Source organism: Elephas maximus, chromosome 19, assembly GCF_024166365.1.
Source record: "Elephas maximus indicus isolate mEleMax1 chromosome 19, mEleMax1 primary haplotype, whole genome shotgun sequence".
NCBI classification, from domain to species: Eukaryota; Metazoa; Chordata; class Mammalia; order Proboscidea; family Elephantidae; genus Elephas; species Elephas maximus.
The window spans coordinates 20,159,490-20,177,859 of NC_064837.1; the positions used below are offsets into that span (position 1 = coordinate 20,159,490).

An 18,370-nucleotide genomic window follows, 5' to 3' on the forward strand; every position below is an offset into this window, starting at 1 on the left:
TATACTGTGGTGAAAAATCTGATCTCTCTCTCCCTCTCTCCCTCCCCTTCCTTTCTCTCTCTCCTTCTTGCCTCCCCCACCCCTCAATCCCAATTCCACAATCTCCCTCAGGATTACAAGGCAGAGGAAGACCCAGCAAAATTTAAATCTATCAAAACAGGACGAGGACCTCTGGGCCCCAATTGGAAGGTGCAGTTCACACTCTCACCACCAGGGGGCTCAGGAGGGTATGGGTGGGCCTGTCCCCAGGGAGGTAAGGGAATAGCAGGGTCTGGGCTAAGGCAGAGACTGAGGTCCGTCCTCTTAGCTACCTGCCTGTCTGTGGATGTGTTTCTAATGCAGCAAGAAATTGTAAATCAGAAAGACTGCCCGTACATGTGTGCATACAAACTGGTTACTGTCAAGTTCAAGTGGTGGGGCCTGCAGAACAAAGTGGAAAACTTTATACATAAGGTAAGTAGCCAGCCTTCCTAGTGACCTCTGCATGTGTTGGCAGGAGTTGCCCATTAAGAGACAATTGTTCAAGTGCCTCATACCCATGTGACCTGCATCCCAGGGTTGCAACATTAGAATATTTTGTAGCTTGGTTCCCCAGCTCCCTTGTACTTATAGCTAACTTACAGATTTAATGCTCTCCAGCCAGGGATGCCACATGCAGCAGAGAAGGAAACTGAGGCAAAAGAAGGAAACAGGAAGGGACTTGCTGTGATTGAACTACAAATAAAACTCATGTTCTCTCTTTTCTGGAAGCTGAAAGTCAAGAGACTGTGAGCCAAATTCTTCAGTGCCCTGAATTACTGAAGTGGACAGACCGAAGGAGTTTTAATAGCCTTTAATTCTCTAATATGTTAGAGCCTCACAGCTGCTGGCCAGTTTTAACCTGGCTTTAGGCTCCAGAGATGAGGAAGAAACTTAGCAGACTTGTTCTGGGGCCTTGGCTTGGCTTTGAGTTCATGGGCTGCCTTTCTTGGTAGTATTTTGAGCAAAGGGCTTGGCTGTGAGGTAGGCACCCATCCTCTTTGGGGGCTCCCTCCTCCTTGGAGCCATACCCGTCAGACATGTGAAGGCAAAGGGGAAAAGGTCACTGACTTATGGGGTTTGGGGACTGACCCACGTAAGCCAGCCAGGCATCACTCCTCTTCCCCCACCTCCCACTAAAGTATGGGTACCAGCACAGAGATCATGGGGAGGAGGGTTGTAGCAATGGTCTTCACCCCTAGGTTCTAACTTGATTTCATCCTTTTTATAGCAAGAGAAGCGTCTGTTTACAAACTTCCACAGGCAGCTGTTCTGTTGGCTCGATAAGTGGGTTGACCTGACTATGGACGACATTCGAAGGATGGAAGAAGAGACTAAGAGACAGCTGGATGAGGTAAGCGAGAGCCCAGGGGAGGTTCTGGGGCTCTCGGTCCAATGAGCATGTGAATAGTAAGGAGACGTTCTCCCTGGGGCAGCTCACTGAGGGCACCATCCTGTGGTTCTAGGAACATGTCAGCATCTACTCTGGGTAAGGTACAACGCCAGGCAGTACAGGAACTATAAAGAAGAAAACAGCTTGTGTTCTCGAATTTGCATTCTAGCTGAGGTCATGGCACATCCACAGAGACAAGTTTGGCAGTCTGTGCTGAATGCCAAATGAGTAATTGAGTTGCCGCAGTGGTTGTTCAGAGCTCGGGGGGTTCATGCTGGGCCGCAGAGTTGGAGGTGACCCTGGGAGGAGGAAGGCTGGGCTGATCCAGGAATACCAGGCACGTTACATACAGGATAGCAACAGTGCACGCAAAAGCTGACTGCTCTATAAGGTTGGTTTAAGCTATTTTTAGAATGTGGCACTTTTGCCTTTTTTTTTTTTTTGGCCTTGGTGTTTATCCCAGAAGGAGGGGTATCTGTTCCATGGGAGGATGGAGACCCACCACCTCTCCTGCCTCATCTGGGGATGCTTCCCTGAGAAGCACACTCTGTGGAGACAGTTAATAACATCCAGGTACTCACTGTGTGCTCACAAGGTGCTAAGGGCTTTGGCATACACCATCTCAGTTAATCCTTGCGACAACCCCGGGAGGAGGCACCATTGTCATCCCCACACTCAGGACGAATGGAGGCTCTGGGAGCTGAGGGCTGTGCCCCAGGTCACACAGCCTGCAGGTCACTCAGCCTCTGTTTCTCCCTCTAAGCACCGTTTGAGGTCCTCCCCCCACCCTCTGAGGGCTAGCTGTAGGCAGGAAGCTCTGTTTCCTAAGAACTGCCTTCCGTTTCTCCCTCCTTGCCTCTGGGTGGGAGTGGCGTGGAGCCTGGGTGTCCGTCCAGCAAAGACATCGTTTTACAGCAGACTTGCCCAGTTCTTCAGCAGGTCCTCAAATGAGAGCCAGGCCCAGTTGCCTGTGGTACTCGCACGCTACTCAGATGCTCCCCGCTCCACTGTGCTGGTATAGGGTGGATACTGGGCCCAGGAGCACTTCCTTCCTCTGGAGCCCAGCAGGGAACTGTTTTTGCCATCCAGGGATGACAGCCTTCCTGGCTGACTCACTGGTTAAGTGGTACACAGAGTTAGTTCCTGTTGAAACAGATGTTTGGGTTATTCACTGAGCTACATTTGGCAGTGAAGGGGCAGGGTTTTAGACACAATCCCTGATTCTTCTGCCAGGGATCCTCAGGAAGTGGTAGGTTTTAATGTCCAGAGCTCTGGTGCTTCTGAATGTATAAGCCTGAGCCTTTTGGTCACTCTAGTCCTGACAAAAAGAAGGAAAAAGGTTACCAAACAGAGGAACTTAGAGATTTTCTCTGGGATTTAGCCTGGACCTTTGGCCACCTGCCACCTGTCAGAGGCCTGCATAAAATACATGGGGATGATGGAAGCCCTTGCTGACGACCTTTTGCTTTTTGGGTGCAATTCAAGTTCTTGGAGCTGGAGGAACTCTCCAGAGGGTCTGCTGGATCTGTCTGCCTCACATCCACGATTTGAGAGCCGGCAGAGTTAGGGAGTTCTTTTTTAATTCCTGCCTTTTTTTTTTTGCATGTTTCTTCATTCTGTGAAGGATTGTGTCAGAAGCTTAGCAGATCACTGTCCTTTGGAATAGCTGCAATGCAGGAAACCCTCTTTGGAATTAGAATTTGAAAAACTACCGTCATCTCCCACCACGTGTCTGTCAGTTTGTCGTACTGTGGGGGCTTGTGTGTTGCTGTGATGCTGACAGCTATGCCACCGGTATTCAGATACCAGCAGGGTGACCCATGGAGGGCAGGTTTCAGCTGAGCTTCCAGACTAAGATAGACTAGGAAGAAGGACCCGGCAGTCTACTTCTGAAAAGCATTAGCCAGTGAAAACCTTATGAATAGCAGCGGAACATTGTCTGATACAGTGCTGGAGGATGAGCCCCCCAGGTTGGAAGGCACTCAAAAGATGAGTGGGGAAGAGCTGCCTCCTGAAAGTAGAGTCGACCTTAATGACGTGGATGGAGTAAAGCTTTCGGGCCCTTCATTTGCTGATGTGGCATGACTCAAAATGAGAAGAAACAGCTGCAAACATCCATTAATAATCAGAACCTGGAATGTATGAGGTATGAATCTAGGAAAATTGGAAATCATCAAAACTGAAATGGAACGTATAAACATCGATATCCTAGGCATTAGTGAGCTGAAATGGACTGGTATTGGCCATTTTGAATCGGACAATCATATAGTCTACTATGCTGGGAATGACAACTTGAAGAGGAATGGTGTTACATTCATCGTCAAAAAGAACGTTTCAAGAGGTATCCTGAAGTATAATGCTGTCAGTGATAGGATAATATCCATACGCCTACAAGGAAGACCAGTTAATACGACTGTTATTCAAATTTATGCACCAACCACTAGGGCCAAAGATGAAGAAATAGAAGATTTTTATCAGCTGCTGCAGTCTGAAATTGATCAAACATGCAATCAAGATGCATTGATGATTACTGGTGATTTGGAATGCAAAAGTTGGAAACAAAGAAGGATCAGTAGTTGGAAAATATGGCCTGGGTGATAGAAACAATGTTGGAGATCGAATGATAGAATTTTGCAAGGCCAACGACTTCTTCATTCCAAATACCTTCTTTCACCAACATGAACGGCAACTATACACATGGACCTCACCAGATGGAACACAGAGAAATCAAATTGACTACATCTGTGGAAAGAGACAATGGAAAAGCTCAATATCATCCATCAGAACAAGGCCAGGGGCCGACTGTGGAACAGACCATCAATTGCTCATCTGCAAGTTCAACTGAAACTGAAGAAAATCAGAGCAAGCCCACGAGAGCCAAAATATGACCTTGACTATATCCCACCTGAATTTAGAGACCATCTGAAGAATAGATTTGACACATTGCACACTATTGACCGAAGACCAGATGAGTTGTGGAATGACATCAAGGACATCATCCATGAAGAAAGCAAGAGGTCACTGAAAAGACAGGAAAGAAAGAAAAGATGAAGATGGATGTCAGAGGAGACTCTGAAACTTGCTCTTGAGCATCGAGCAGCTAAAGCAAAAGGAAGAATTGATGAAGTAAAAGAACTGAACAGAAGATTTCAAAGGGCCTCTCGAGAAGACAAAGTAAAGGATTATAATGACATGTGCAAAGAGGTTGAGATGGAAAACCAAAAGGGAAGAACACACTCGGTGTTTCTCAAGCTGAAAGAACTAGAAGGAAAAATTCAAGACTCAAGTTGCAATAGTGAAGGATTCCATGGGGAAAATATTACGCGATGCAGGAAGCGTCAAAAGAAGATGGAAGGAATACACACAGTCACTATACCAAAAAGAATTAGTCGATACTCCACCATTTCAAGAGGTGGCATATGATCAGGAACCAATGGTACTGAAGGAAGAAGTCCAAGTTGCTCTGAAGACATTGGCGAAAAACAAGGCTCCAGGAATTGATAGAATATCAATTGAGATGTTTCAACAAACAGATGCAGCGCTGGAGGTGCTCACTCGTCTATGCCAAGAAATATGGAAGACAGCTTCCTGGCCAACTGACTGGAAGAGATCCATATTTATGCCTATTCACAAGAAAGGTGATCCAACTGAATGTGGAAATTATAGAACAATATCATTAATATCACATGCAAGCAAAATTTTGCTGAAGATCATTCAAAAACGGCTGCAGCAGTATATCAACAGGGAACTGCCAGAAATTCAGGCCGGTTTCAGAAGAGGACGTGGAACCAGGGATATCATTACTGATGTCAGATGGATCCTGGCTGAAACCAGAGAATACCAGAAGGATGTTTACCTGTGTTTTATTGACTATGCAAAGTCATTCAACTGTGTGGATCATAACAAACTATGGATAACACTGCGAAGAATGGGGATTCCAGAACACTTAATTGTGCTCATGAGGAACCTTTACATAGATCAAGAGGCAGTTGTTCGGACAGAACAAGGGGATACTGATTGATTTAAAGTCAGGAAAGGCGTGTGTGAGGGTTGTATTCTTTCACCATACCTATTTGATCTGTATGCTGAACGAATAATCCCAGTGGCTGGACTATATGAAGAACAGGGCATCAGGATTGGGGGAGGACTCATTAACAACCTGTGTTATGCAGATGACACAACCTTGCTTGCTGGAAGTGAAGTGGACTTGAAGCACTTACTGAAGATCAAAGACCATAGCCTTCAGGATAGATTACACCTCAACATAAAGAAAACAAAAATCCTCACAACTGGACCAATGAGCAACGTCATGATAAACGGAGAAAAGATTGAAGTTGTCAAGGATTTCATTTTACTTGGATCCACAATCAACAGCCACGGAAGCAGCAGTCAAGAAATCAAAAGACGCATTGCATTGGGTAAATCTGTTGCAAAGGACCTCTTCAAAGTGTTGAAGAGCAAAGACGTCACCATGAAGACTAAGGTGCGCCTGACCCAAGCCATGGTATTTTCAATCACATCATATGCATGTGAAAGCTGGACAATGAATAAGGAAGACCAAAGAAGAGTTGACGCCTTTGAATTGTGGTGTTGGCGAAGAATATTGAATATACCACGAACTGCCAAAAGAACAAACAAATCTGTCTTTGAAGAAGTGCGGCCAGAATGCTCCTTAGAGGCAAGGATGGTGAGACTGCGTCTTACATACTTGGACTTGTTGTCAGAAGGGATCAGTCCCTGGAGAAGGACATCATGCTTGGCACAGTACAGGGTCAGCGGAAGAGGAAGACCCTCAACGAGGTGGATTGACACAGTGGCTGCAACAGTGAGCTCAAGCATAAGAACGATTGTAAGGATGGCTCAGGACCGGGCAGTGTTTCGTTCTGTTGTGCATAGGATCGCTATGAGTCGGAACCGACTTGATGGCACATGACAACAACAACAACCGTCATCTCCAATGGAGGAGGAAGGCCAATGGCACCGGTGCCATTGTGCAGCACGCTCTGACCTCTCCACCACATACAGGGCATTCCGTGGGCCACCTGTACCCCCTGGCTCACTTGTCTTTTCCCGTTTCTAAAAATACATTTGTTTTATCAATATTTTCTTTCTATTGGAGTTTAAAACTCGGTCTCCCAGGCTTATGAGGAAGAAGCATCCTCCTCTGCTCTGAGGTCCCCCACCCCAGAGGCAGCCCTCCCAGTTCTCCCAGTTGTTCCTTTTGCTTGAATTCCTCCATGTTTCAAAATAAAATGCTTACAGTCTGAGTCCTTACTTTCTAACCTTTAGTTATGAACTGTCGATTTCCTCTGGAAGGTGTAGCTGTTTATCCAACCCACCACTCGCACACTTGCCCTCTCCATCCCCTCAATCTGGGTGTATCACAGCTTTTGGTTAATTGTTTGTTCAGGGTTCTTTTTACCAACTGGCTTTTGTTCCTTTCCTATACAATTTTTTGTTTTCTCTAGGAAGTTAATACTTGCCTCACTTTTTATTTTGTTTTGTGTGTGCCTGTCATTAGGTTTAACCTTTGAGTCATTGCATGGACGGTGTGACTTGGTGGGAGCGTGATGTGCCTTCCATAGCACTGTGCTTTCTGTGAGTCCCTTGTTATTTGTTTTGCTTCCACTCACTGGGCACTTCGAATCTCAAGATCTCTTCGTTTCTGGAAAAAATTTTTTTTTAGTATTATTCACTTGATAATTTCCTCCCCTCTGTTTTCTTTCTGGAGTTTTTATTAGTCAGAAGTTGGACCTCATAACTTGACCCTCTAATTTTCTCTGCTTTTGGGGAGAAACTTTCCAAAGTTAAGTCTCTCTTCTACTGAATTTATAAAAAATTCTAAGTATTTCTTGTTCTGTGTTCTTTTTTTAAAACAGCTTTTTCTTTTTTTAATAGATGCTTATTTTTATTTTCTGAAGCTATAGTTTTGTTTTTGGAGATTTCCTTCTGCCCCCTGAATATTCCTGGCTTCCTCTGAGCTCCCTTTTCCTGCCTGTGTTGGCCTCTGTGTGTCTGGCTCGGGGCTTTCCTCAGGTACCTGCTGGTCTATCCTGGCTGTCCACTCACATGTAAGAGTGAAGCTCTGAAAAGCCAACTGGGACCTCTCTGAATGAGTGGGTGAGCTTTATAGCAGGGTAGTCAGGTGGTTACATTGGGGAACTCCTGCCTCAGGTTCCTGCGTCTTTTTTCCTTGGGCTGGTCATTTTGTCTAGAGTTATTGTTGTTAGGTGCTGTGGAGTTGATTTCAACTCACAGCAACCCCATGTGACACAGTAGAATTGCCCCATAGGATTTTCCAGGCTATACTCTTTACGGGAGCAGATCACCAGGTCTTTTCTTCTGTGGAGCCACTGGGTGAGTTTGAACTGCCAGCCTTTTGTTTAGTAGCCGAGCGATTAACTGTTGTGCCAACAAGACTACTAGAGAGGACTCCCCAGTGTCTTACTTGGAAGGATGACTGAGGTAGCCAACACTCTGGGGGCCAAGCTGAGGGAGAATTTTGACAGTGTCACCACCACTGGTTGGCTTTACTTAATCCCCCTTTATTCTGCATAGCCTTCACCTCCCCACAGTCCTCACGAGCTAAGCCCGGGGTCCCGAGTTCTGGCCTCCCTGACTCAGTGCCTCCAGAGTGAACCTCGGGCTTTTGCTGTGACACAGGGGAGTGGCTGGTTGACTGCAACACTAGGGTCCGATTGTTCTTTATTCAGACTTTCAAACATGTCACCTTTTTTTCAACACCACCTGGCTCTCCCACCTTCAGAGATACCTGGTGCTTCCAGTTCCTGAGCCTTTGGAAAACCTGAAGCACAAATTGGTCTGCTCCTTGGCGCCACTATCCTTGCAGGCACTGAAATTTCAGCTGCTGCTGCTCTGCTCGTTAGTTACTACTCAGCCATCCTTTTTCCATCTTCTAGAACGTTCTGAACGTCTCTTCTCTGCTGTCATCATTTGTAGTGAGGTTTTGGGGAGGTGTAGAGATGAATTTATGTGTTCAGTCTGTCATGATTAACTGCAAGTAGTCATTTGTAGTCCAGTGTTGGTGGATTTTTTTGTGAGCTATGAGGGGTCACTGTAAGGTCACAGTCACCACTGTTGTGACTAGTCACTGTGGGGAGCAGACCCACCATTCTTGGATAAGGCTCCAGGATTTGAGACACAAGGGATCAAGAGATTAGTCCTTTGCCCTAAAGAGAAAAATGTCAAGAAATGTGTGCCTGTAGTCTCTCTCCCCCTTCCCTTTCCCTCCCTCCCTCTTCCTCTCTTAAGAGGCTCATAATCTCAGATGTGGAAGGCACCTCAGAGATCATTTAGTCCATTTTATGTCCAGAGCTTGAGTCCCCTCTGCAGCTTCCCACCAAGTAGTTGTCCAGTCTGTGCTTGATCACCTCTTATAACGGGGAACTCACTATCTCCTGAACATGGTGGTGATAAAACTATTTTTATGGTTAATAGAAGCTAACATTTGTTGAGGTCTTACTGTGTGCCTTTCTTGTGTGGTAAGCATTTTACATAATAACATCATCAAATCCTCATGCAACCTGTGACATATTATTCTCATTTTATAGATGCAGGAATTGAGGCTCAGAGAAGTTAAACTTGAATACTTTGTAGTTCACTAACAAGTACCTCCTGGGCCTTTGGCCATTAACTCTATAGATAGCAAGACTGTTGTTAGTTAGTTAATTGCCATCAAGGCAGTTCCAACTCATGGCGACCCCATGTGTACAGAATAGAACTGCTTCCTAGGGTTTTCAAAACTGTCACCTTTTGGAAGCAGGTCATGCCACGCCTGTCCTCCAAGGTGCCTCTGGGGCGGGGCGGGGTTTGAACCACCAACCTTTCAGCTAGTAGTTGAGCACTTAACCATATGCTTCACCTAGGGGCTCCTATAAGACTAGGAGAAGAGAACTCATTTTTAAAATTTTTGAGAAAATTTGTTTCCCCCCATTTATTGGATTTTTCTAGAACATTTGCTGAAAAACAGCAAAGATAGTGAGTGTTCAAAGCTCGTGATTAAGATTCTGCAGCATTTCCTTTTCCAGCGGTCCCTTGTGGGTCTTCCTCCTTAAGTCCTGTTGGCTCCATGATTCCTGCGGTCCCTCCCCAGCCCATCCTGTGGCTTTTTGGCTGATGAGTCACCATCAGTTTTAGATTCTAAGTCTTAAGCTCTGGACTGGTTACCCAGAGACTGTATGCCTCCCTGTGTAGTGAAGTGTGGCAGGACACAGCACTCCCCAATTTCCAGTTGAGGACTATGGGAGATACAGGTTCTGAGGGTTAGGCTAACATGGAGAAACCACTCCATGCCTAGCTCACCCGCTGGGCCACAAGGGAATCTGAATCAAAAATTCCCATTGTGTCTGCAGAGACCAGAGCCTGGTCTTTTGAGGCTGAGGGATCCCTGCATGTGAAGGACGTAGCTGCACTAGTAGAGTTATAATTCTCTCTGAGCTGCCTGGCAGTGATTGACCCCCAGGCAGACCAACCAGACACTGGCCAACATCTCAAAATATGGGAGTAGCTGCATTTTCTTTTTAAGTATGGTTTAATTTTTCAATATTAACATGATATATAAGCATTAAACATTTTTTGGAAAATACTGAAAAGTAGAAAAAGAAATCACTTGAATTCTCGTCATTTAAAGACAATCACTATAAGCATTTTTATATATTTCTTAGTCTTTCTGCACACTTGTACTTACTTATGATTGTATTGCATGTGCTAGGTTGTGGGTTGTATCCTAATATTTTCTCTGGACATTTTAACAAAGCCCTTTCTCATTAAAAAAAAAAAAAGCCTTCACATGCATGTTTATGGCTGCAAAACATGTTGCTCTGTATTCTGGACTGAATTTTCCTTAACGTGGTTTCCAGGTTCTCACTGTTGTAAATAATGCTGTGACGAACATCTTTGTGCACACAGGTCCTTGGAAAGTAAGATTATTCCCTTAGAATAAATTCCCAAAAATGGAACTAAAGAATTTAAGGCTCTTGTTTATTACCAAATTTCTTTCTTAAGGGCCGTACCTATTTATAAAGAGAGTAGCTTTCTAAATAGGCTCTAAAAACAGTTCCACACACGCCTCATAGCTGTGTTCCTCTAGGGATGCGGATGGGTTTGTGGTTACTGCTCAGTGTCTTCACCTGATGTTTTTTCTTACTAGCTTTTTGAGCTTCACAGCTCATGTAGTTATTTTGAGATAATTGTAAGGTTCACATGCAATTATAAGAAATAATACAAGATGTCTGTGTACTCTTTACTTGGTGTCCCCAATGGTAACAGCTTGTAAAACTGTAGTACAATATGACAACCACAATATTGAATGGATAATTTTACTGTTTTTTTTTTTTTAATCAAAAGGATATTTCATACTTAAGAGTAAAAACAATTTACAGAAGGTATAGAAAAAATAAACTAAAAAAGTAGAAGTCCAAATAAATAAGTAGATAAATAGATGAGTAAAAATCCCTTTCCTCCAATCCCTGGCCTCATTCCCTAGAGGTAACCACTGTAAATAAGGATCCACTTTTTAAAAGAAAATCAGAAACTGGAGTTTCTATTTTCATATACTTTGTGTGTGCCTGCAGTGGCTGGATGTGGGGAACACTACAAACATTAGATAAATCTCTCATGTCATATAGGCACCAGAAAATAAACATTCTTAGAGCATTTCATTACAAGAATGAAACAATGAATTTTTATTTCAGTGGCACCCTCTGGGGGACCTTGTCTTTGACAGCAGTTCTCTGATAGAAAGTTGCATCTCGTTGCAACCAGTAGGAAAACAGGACCTAAATTTGCATTAGTAAATTAAAGCAAGGCATTGAACTCTCAAGATACACAAGGATCTGCTTGAGATCCAAGGAGCTTTGCTCTCATAACATTGAATTCTGAGCCTCCCTGATTATTGAAAATTTATATAAATGGTCATTCTTTTGTTATTATTGAGCAGACATTCAGTGAGCAAAGTTTTGCCTTTGTAGAAATTTTATTTTTGAAAAAGGTTCAAACTTACAGAAAATTGGCAACAGTGGTGCAAAAAACTGTGTACCCCTTGGCCCAGAGACCTCATTCCTTTGTAGCAAAGGCTCCAACCCAGGACCACACACTGCAGTTCCTCCATTTTTCTTTGATATTCTTGAAGGTTATAAGCTTGTATAATGTCATCTTAGTTTGAGTTTGTCTGATATTTCCTCCTGATTCCACCCAGTTTGTGTATTTGAAGGCAGAATATCACAGATTTGGTGTTCTTTTCATTATACCCTATCTGTTTAGTTACCACTGATCTTAACTTGGTTCACTTGAAGCACAACAAGGTTTTCCAGGCTCATCTCAGTCTTTCCATAACCTAGCCCTAGAAATGCCCGTTTCTCCAAGCAGCCCTCATTCTTTTTAGTGGAAGGTGGGTGGTGTTTGGAAACCACCAAGATCTGGGTGCTAGGTATGCTCATTACTGTTGGGGTGTTGCTGACCCTGGTTCCTCTCAGTGGATAGTGCTAGGGAATCCTGATGTCTGTATTTATATCGATCTTATGTATATATTGTGTTCACACAAATGCCTCCAGTTCCAGTCTAACACCACAGGGTGAAGTCTTTGTCTTTTAGAAATGAGCCAATGCCCTTGTCCTTAACAGATTTCTTTCATGTAGGAAATTGTTGAATTTGTGAAACAATTGTTTAAACTTCATAAAATAATGTATCTATAGGCATGGAATGATTTAAGTTACAGGTGCAGTAATAATTTATAGATGCCATACAGGGAAGGAGATTTGAGGGGAATCTACAGGAGGCAGACATTCCAGGTGGAGCTAAGGGTCTGTTCAAAGATCTGGACCTAGGAAAACAGACTTTCCACTTTGGAGCAGAGGACCTTTGCTGGGGACCATGACAAGTGAGGCTTATAAGACTGATTAATTTTATGGCTCACCAGTGCCCTGTCTCCTGTAGATTCTGCAGGTCTAGGGCCCAAGAACCTACACGTATCCCAGGCAATTATTTTGATCAAATTTGAGGACACCCTGGCCTAAAAGATCAAGCGAAAGCATTTAATGTAATTAGGGTAATAGTTGTAAAAAAAAAAAAAAACCCTTTGCCATCAAGTCGATTCTGACTCATAAGGACTCTATAGGGTACAGCAGAGCTGCCCCAAAGGGTTTACAAGGCTGTAATCTCTACGGTAGCAGACTGCTACATCTTTTCTCCTGCTGAGCGGCTGGTGGGTCTGAACCGCCAGCTTTTCGGTTAGCAGCCAAGTGCTTAAACATTGTGCCACCAGGACTCCTTCATAGTTATCAAGAACCCAAAAAACAAACCAAACCCGTCTCATGAATTCCGAATCATAGTCACCCTATAGGTTAGAGTAGAACTGCTTCTTTATAGGGTTTCCAAGGAGCACCTGGTAGATTGAAACTGCCGACCTTTTGGTTAGCAGCCATAGCTCTTAACCACTACTCCACTGGGGTTGCCAAGTTATCGAGGTTATCAAGTCGGGTGGTGAATATTGGAACCTCTGTGGCAGGCAGAGAACATTGACCACGCACATGCCCTGTTTCTGCATGGAGTGACTGATGATAATAGCAGGGGTGGAGGGCCGATAGTCATGGGTTTTTTTTTTTTTTTAATTAATTTTTATTAAGCTTCAAGTGAACATTTACCGTTGCAATCAGTCTGTCACATGTAGGTTTACATACATCTTACTCCCTTCTCCCACTTGTTCTCCCCCTATTGAGTCAGCCCTTTCAGTCTAGTCATGGGTTTGAGATGTGGCAGGCAGCAAAATTTTTAAAACTTTTTCCAGTAGAGAACCACTGATACTAAGACAAAATCTTTGCAAAATGTGGCAGTGTTAAAGTTTCAGGGACTAGCACTCTGAAGAGGGCTGCCACTTAAAATTCCAGCTTCTTCAGAGCTTGTGTGCACATCCCTTTGGAGTGTCTGGAACAAAGCAATAACAACAGAATAATAAATAGCATATATTGAGTGTATACGCCATGCCAGGCACTCTAAGTACGCTGCCTGCGTATCTTGATTATTCTTCACTGCGACCGCATGATGTCTGTGCGATTATTACTCCTATTTTATAGTTGTAGAAACTGAGGCTTAGAGAGCAGCAGAGGAACTTGCCCAAGGTCACATGATTAGTGATGGAGCCAGAATACCACCCAGGCACTTTGCTTCTACAGGTCACGTTCCCATGTGTTCAGTTTGCTGAATGCATCAAGAGTGAAAGTAGAGCAGGAAGCTATTGGGTATTGAAGAAACCTCTAATGGGAAGTTAAAACACACAAATTCATAGACAGTCTGCAAATAGAACCATAATTTTTTGAAGTTGGAAAGGATTTTAGAGAAATCAACCTCCCCAGCACCCCAAGAACTTGTGCCCACTTCTGCTAGGGAGGTGCCAGTGCCCACTCAGAGGAGCCCACCCTGTTTTCCAGCAGCCTAGCACTTCTGTGAAGCTGCGATCTAGCCCCTGCCCTTTCCATTGTCAAGTCCTTGTGACGCACTCTGATTCCCCATTGTGGCCACCTGATACTTCTGGCAGATTAACTGGACGAGGCCCCTAGGCAGAGCTTGGGAGGGGGACTTGCTGGTCCCTCTGCCTGGATCACTCCTTCCCCCGAGAGTCATTGGCTTTGCTTCCTCAGGTTTCTCCTCAACTGTCACTAACCAGAGAAGACTTCCATAGCCAGCTTACAAAATAGCACTTGCCCACGGCCATTCTCATCCCCAGCAGCCCTTCGCCCCACCTGACATGTATGTTTGTTCTCCCTTCACCCTGCCCCAGAAAGTAAGCTCCCTGGGAAGAGGCTTTGTCTGTTTTGGTTCACTGCTGAATCCCCAGCTCGGGAACAGTTCCTGCACAGAAGAGATGCTTCATAAATATGTGTTAAAGAAAAAGGGGGGCTTAAGACCTAACCTCAACCCTGGGAAGCTGGAGAGGGAGGCAGATTATAAACGGTGCGGCCTTTGCTGTGGCGGATGTGTTCTGAATCCGGTCCTTCCAGTTTCTTGCTTCGTGCACAAAAAAATGCTTTACCATATCTGTTGGCAGGATCGAGGGAAGGTGGGATGTGTTTGTAGTTGTAGCAGCAAGAGCCTTCAGTTTTCTCTGCTTCTTCTGTTCCAGATGAGACAGAAGGACCCAGTGAAAGGAATGACAGCGGATGACTAGAGCCACCCTCCCCCTTCTGCACTGTATGTACCGAATTTCTCACTGTACAACGTCATGAAACCTAAAATCTGTTTGGGCCCTCAAGGCCTCAGCAACTCAGCGTGGAGCCAGAAACCTGCTTCATTCCTCATCCTTCCCTCTAGTAATGATGATGACTGCCATGCTAAACAGCTCTCAGGCTTCAGGGCCCATTGAGAGCTTATGGATGTTAGGATATTTCAGGGACATGTTGTTTTACAAAGAACTGCCTAGATGGACATAGGGTGGTGAGAAGGGGAGGTGGGGAGGCATGCACATGGAATCCAAGTTTATTTATAGTAATTACTCTTCTCCTCTCAAAATCTGAGCCATTTTAAGTTGAAGCTGGCACTCCCTATACTCCCTGTGCCAGAGCGGGTTCCTAGTTCCCAAATGCTGGCATTCCCCGCCCTGCCCTTGGGAAACCTGCTGGCCAGACAGCTTTTCCTAGCACCCATTGTTGTGTCTGGTGCTTCATTTCCTCCTCCTTTATACCCCTGATCCCATACTAAACAGCCATCCTCATGAGAGGTGGCATCTTTTCAATGCCAGGAGAGTCTTTCTGCCCAGGCCACAGGACCAGGATGGGGTATCCCTTGTTCTACCTTGTTACACATCCTTCCATTGACTCCTCACTGCTGGTTCCCCAGTGCCCTACACACCTCCAGACTTGCAGTTGCCAGCAGCACAGTGTGGTCTTGGCCATAGAATGAAAAACCTGGCCCTGCTCCCCATCAAGCTCTGAGAGAAAGTTATTTTATCAAATCAGAACTGGCTAGCCTCCAGCACTCAGGAGCTTTGGGGCCTCACCAGCAGTGCTTCACACCTCTGCTCTCCTCTCCTCTCCCTGCCCCTTGAAGCAGCCGCTGGGAGCCAGGAGGGTAGGATTAAGGAGATTGTTGCAGTGCCGGTTTCTCAGCCACTGTTTGGGCTTTAGTGCCCTCCCTTTCCACCCTCAGCCCTCCACTGACTGGCATCTTTCTTCCTTTTGAAATTCTCCCATTAAAGGTGATTTACAGTGTGTTTCTATTTCCCCCTGTTGCTTCCTTAATAATTGTATTTTTCTTCTAGTTTTGCAAGACAGTGGTCAACAGGAAGGCCCAGCAGCTCTACCCTCCCGAGTGACAGGCCACCTTCGGACGCGCCTTTCTGTGCCCATTCTTCAGGCAACTTTCGATCCCTTACTGTAGCTAACCCTAGATGCCCCTTACTGTTGTGAACAAATAGACCATCTGGTATTATGAAGGCCGTGTGTGCGGGAGCCTGCTCCTCTGAGAGATGTGGCATGTATGCTGCTGTATTTACAGCTCCTCCCTCTCTCTTCATCGTGTTCTGACCCATTTCTCTGTGTGTCCACCCCCCCCCCCAATTTTATTTCCAAGTGACATTTTTAAGTCTTTCAAAATAGCTGCCTTTTGTGATGTGGTGATTTAAATGATTTAAGTCTGTTTTCAACCTTGGGGTAAACTGAGGTATTTTGCTTCCTGGGCAGATCTTTGCAATTTTGAGTGCTCACCTGGGGAGAGGGGATGAGTTAGAAATACAGCGTTTTCCCCCCCAGTTCCACAGAATAACAGAGTGGCGTCATAACTCGGATATCTATTCCCGGTAATCCATTGTTAGAGTGCTCTAGGCACCAAGGAGGCACCCAAGGCCCAGCCAGTCTCTTTAAGAAAATTTAACAAATACAAATAACCCCAGTGCCAGGCATTGCACCTCTGGCCACTATTTCTTAGAAATACCTATGGCTTCTCAACCCTCTTGTTGCCCACTCTGTCTGAATCTCTGTGCAGAGCCTGTCATATGCCCCAGCCAACTCTCCACCTAGAGAGCCTTGCCCTGTTTGGCCTTTAGAATTGAGTCTGCCCCGTATATACTCATCATTCTGACTCCCTGAGGAGCTCTGTATGTCAGTGCTCCTCTTCCCTTTTGGGCTGGTGCTGCCACTCAGCAATAATCCTCTTTTCTCTGTGCTTTCTCAGATCCCTGTCCTCTGTCTTTGAGGCTGATTAGGGCTTGAGTCCTGATCTTTTCATGCTGCACAAAATGAGCATGCAAAAAGCTTCCTTCCCAGCAAATCATGTTCCCACTAGTCTCCAGGGTTGCTGGAAAGGAAATTGGGGATCAGGGACTCAGCTTGTCTTGCCCCTATGCTGAGTTCTGTCCTAGATAATCAAATGCAAGTAGTGGTTGTAGTACAGAACTCTAGCACAGTAGGCTAGTGAGGAAGTCCAGGCTCCAGGTGAATGGAACCTGCTAAGGGGCTCACAGTTCCCTGTGATTTGGCAGAATTGGAGTATGCCTACGTGGTGGGAGAATCTGAGACAGCTATGGTGTCACCTGACATTTCTCTCCCAAATCTGGTGAAGTCTGCTGGCCTGAGTGTGCCATCATCCAGGCCCACACTAGCCTGGATGCAACTGCTAATAAAAGAGATAGAGTCTCCATGAAGGGAGTGAGGAGTTGGGGGGGGGAGGGATAATTTATCCTTATGTTTTTTGTCAGTTTGCTTTGCCTTACTCATTTCTAAGTGCAATAAGGGAGTATCTCACAGGATTGCACCTGTGACACCCTGATGGATGCTTCCCTGTGGCCCTTCTGGGGCAAGGGTGGACACTCAGACCCCTTAGTGTGGCTAGCTCTGACCTTCATTGAGGCCCCTTGGGGACCAGGAGATGTCCTATTACAGACACCTTCCTCTTGATTAGTCTCTTCACCTTGTGGAGTCTGTAGTAATGGATCTGGAGCATTCCAGTTGGTTATTAGCGTCCCAACTGCTAGTAGCATTTATTCGACTGGGGAAGTTGGAGAAGAGGCATTCCTACTGGAGAAAAATGTAAATGTTTTCCTACAAGCTGTTTTAGCTCTTGCTTTTATTTGTGCATAAAGGCTTCCCTTTTTCAGTCATTAACTAGGTGAAGTCTAGATGTGGGTTATCCTAAGAGAAACAAAACGATATTCTAAGCAGACAGTTGTTTTTGTAATTTGAGGATCAGCAGATGTCTTCTTCCTTCAGCTGAGAGCCACACATATCACTTCAGCTTTAGTGGGGGCTTTTTCTTTAGCTGCCTTTTCTCTGGCTCTTCTCACCTTCACCTGTTGCCCCAGTTTAATCTGGAATAAAAGCATCTACATGAGCTGAGCTAGAATTTCCTGAGGTCAGCTTGGATCTTGGGTTCCTACTCACATAAATACGGAAAAGGCAGGTCCCTGGTCCACTTCATCCTCATGGGTGGTGTTGCTGCTGGGTAACAGTGGTCAACCTCTTTTACATACCCCCTTCCCTCTTCACCCATCTCCCAAACCAACTAGCACTCAGAGGGGCTTAGGATGAAGGGCTCAGCTCCAGGGGTACTACCCGAGGATGTGCCACACCCCTTCAGACCAGCTGGTTCCATTAGATTTCCAGGGACATAGTCCTGTCTGGAAGCAGCAGTGCCTCTGTAGAAGGGCTACTGGGCTCTGGCCTTCTCACAGAGAGAGGTCGGAGACAGGGTCAGTATTGTGGGCACATGTATACCTTCCCGAGTTCGTCTCTTACAGTCCCTGCTGGGACCTTCCCCCCGCCCTCCGACTTGTTTTGGTTGGTTCCTAGTGCTACTTCTTTTACAAAATATACTTTGTAGAATTGATTAGATTACCTTGTTTATTTAATGTGAGTTTGTGCCTTTTTGTCTCAATCTTCCAATACAGGTATATTGGGGAAAAAAAGCAGTCTAATAAAATTCTAGACAGAGCTCTCTGGAGTCCAGCTTATTGAT

At 45.2% G+C, this 18,370-nt stretch overlaps 1 protein-coding gene across 2 annotated transcripts in view; it reads left to right on the top strand.

The window, feature by feature from the left end:
• PITPNA (phosphatidylinositol transfer protein alpha) overlaps nt 1-18,346 on the top strand; it is a 39,263-nt gene extending 20,917 nt beyond the window's left edge. For both annotated transcript variants that reach the window (XM_049858882.1, XM_049858881.1), the window contains 5 exons: nt 112-189; nt 343-453; nt 1,250-1,372; nt 14,547-14,614; nt 15,681-18,346. In XM_049858882.1, the coding sequence (XP_049714839.1) occupies nt 112-189; nt 343-453; nt 1,250-1,372; nt 14,547-14,591 (357 nt within the window). In that variant the 3' untranslated portion in view covers nt 14,592-14,614; nt 15,681-18,346. The remainder of the gene's footprint in view (nt 1-111; nt 190-342; nt 454-1,249; nt 1,373-14,546; nt 14,615-15,680) is intronic.
• The last annotated feature ends 24 nt before the right edge of the window (nt 18,347-18,370 follow it).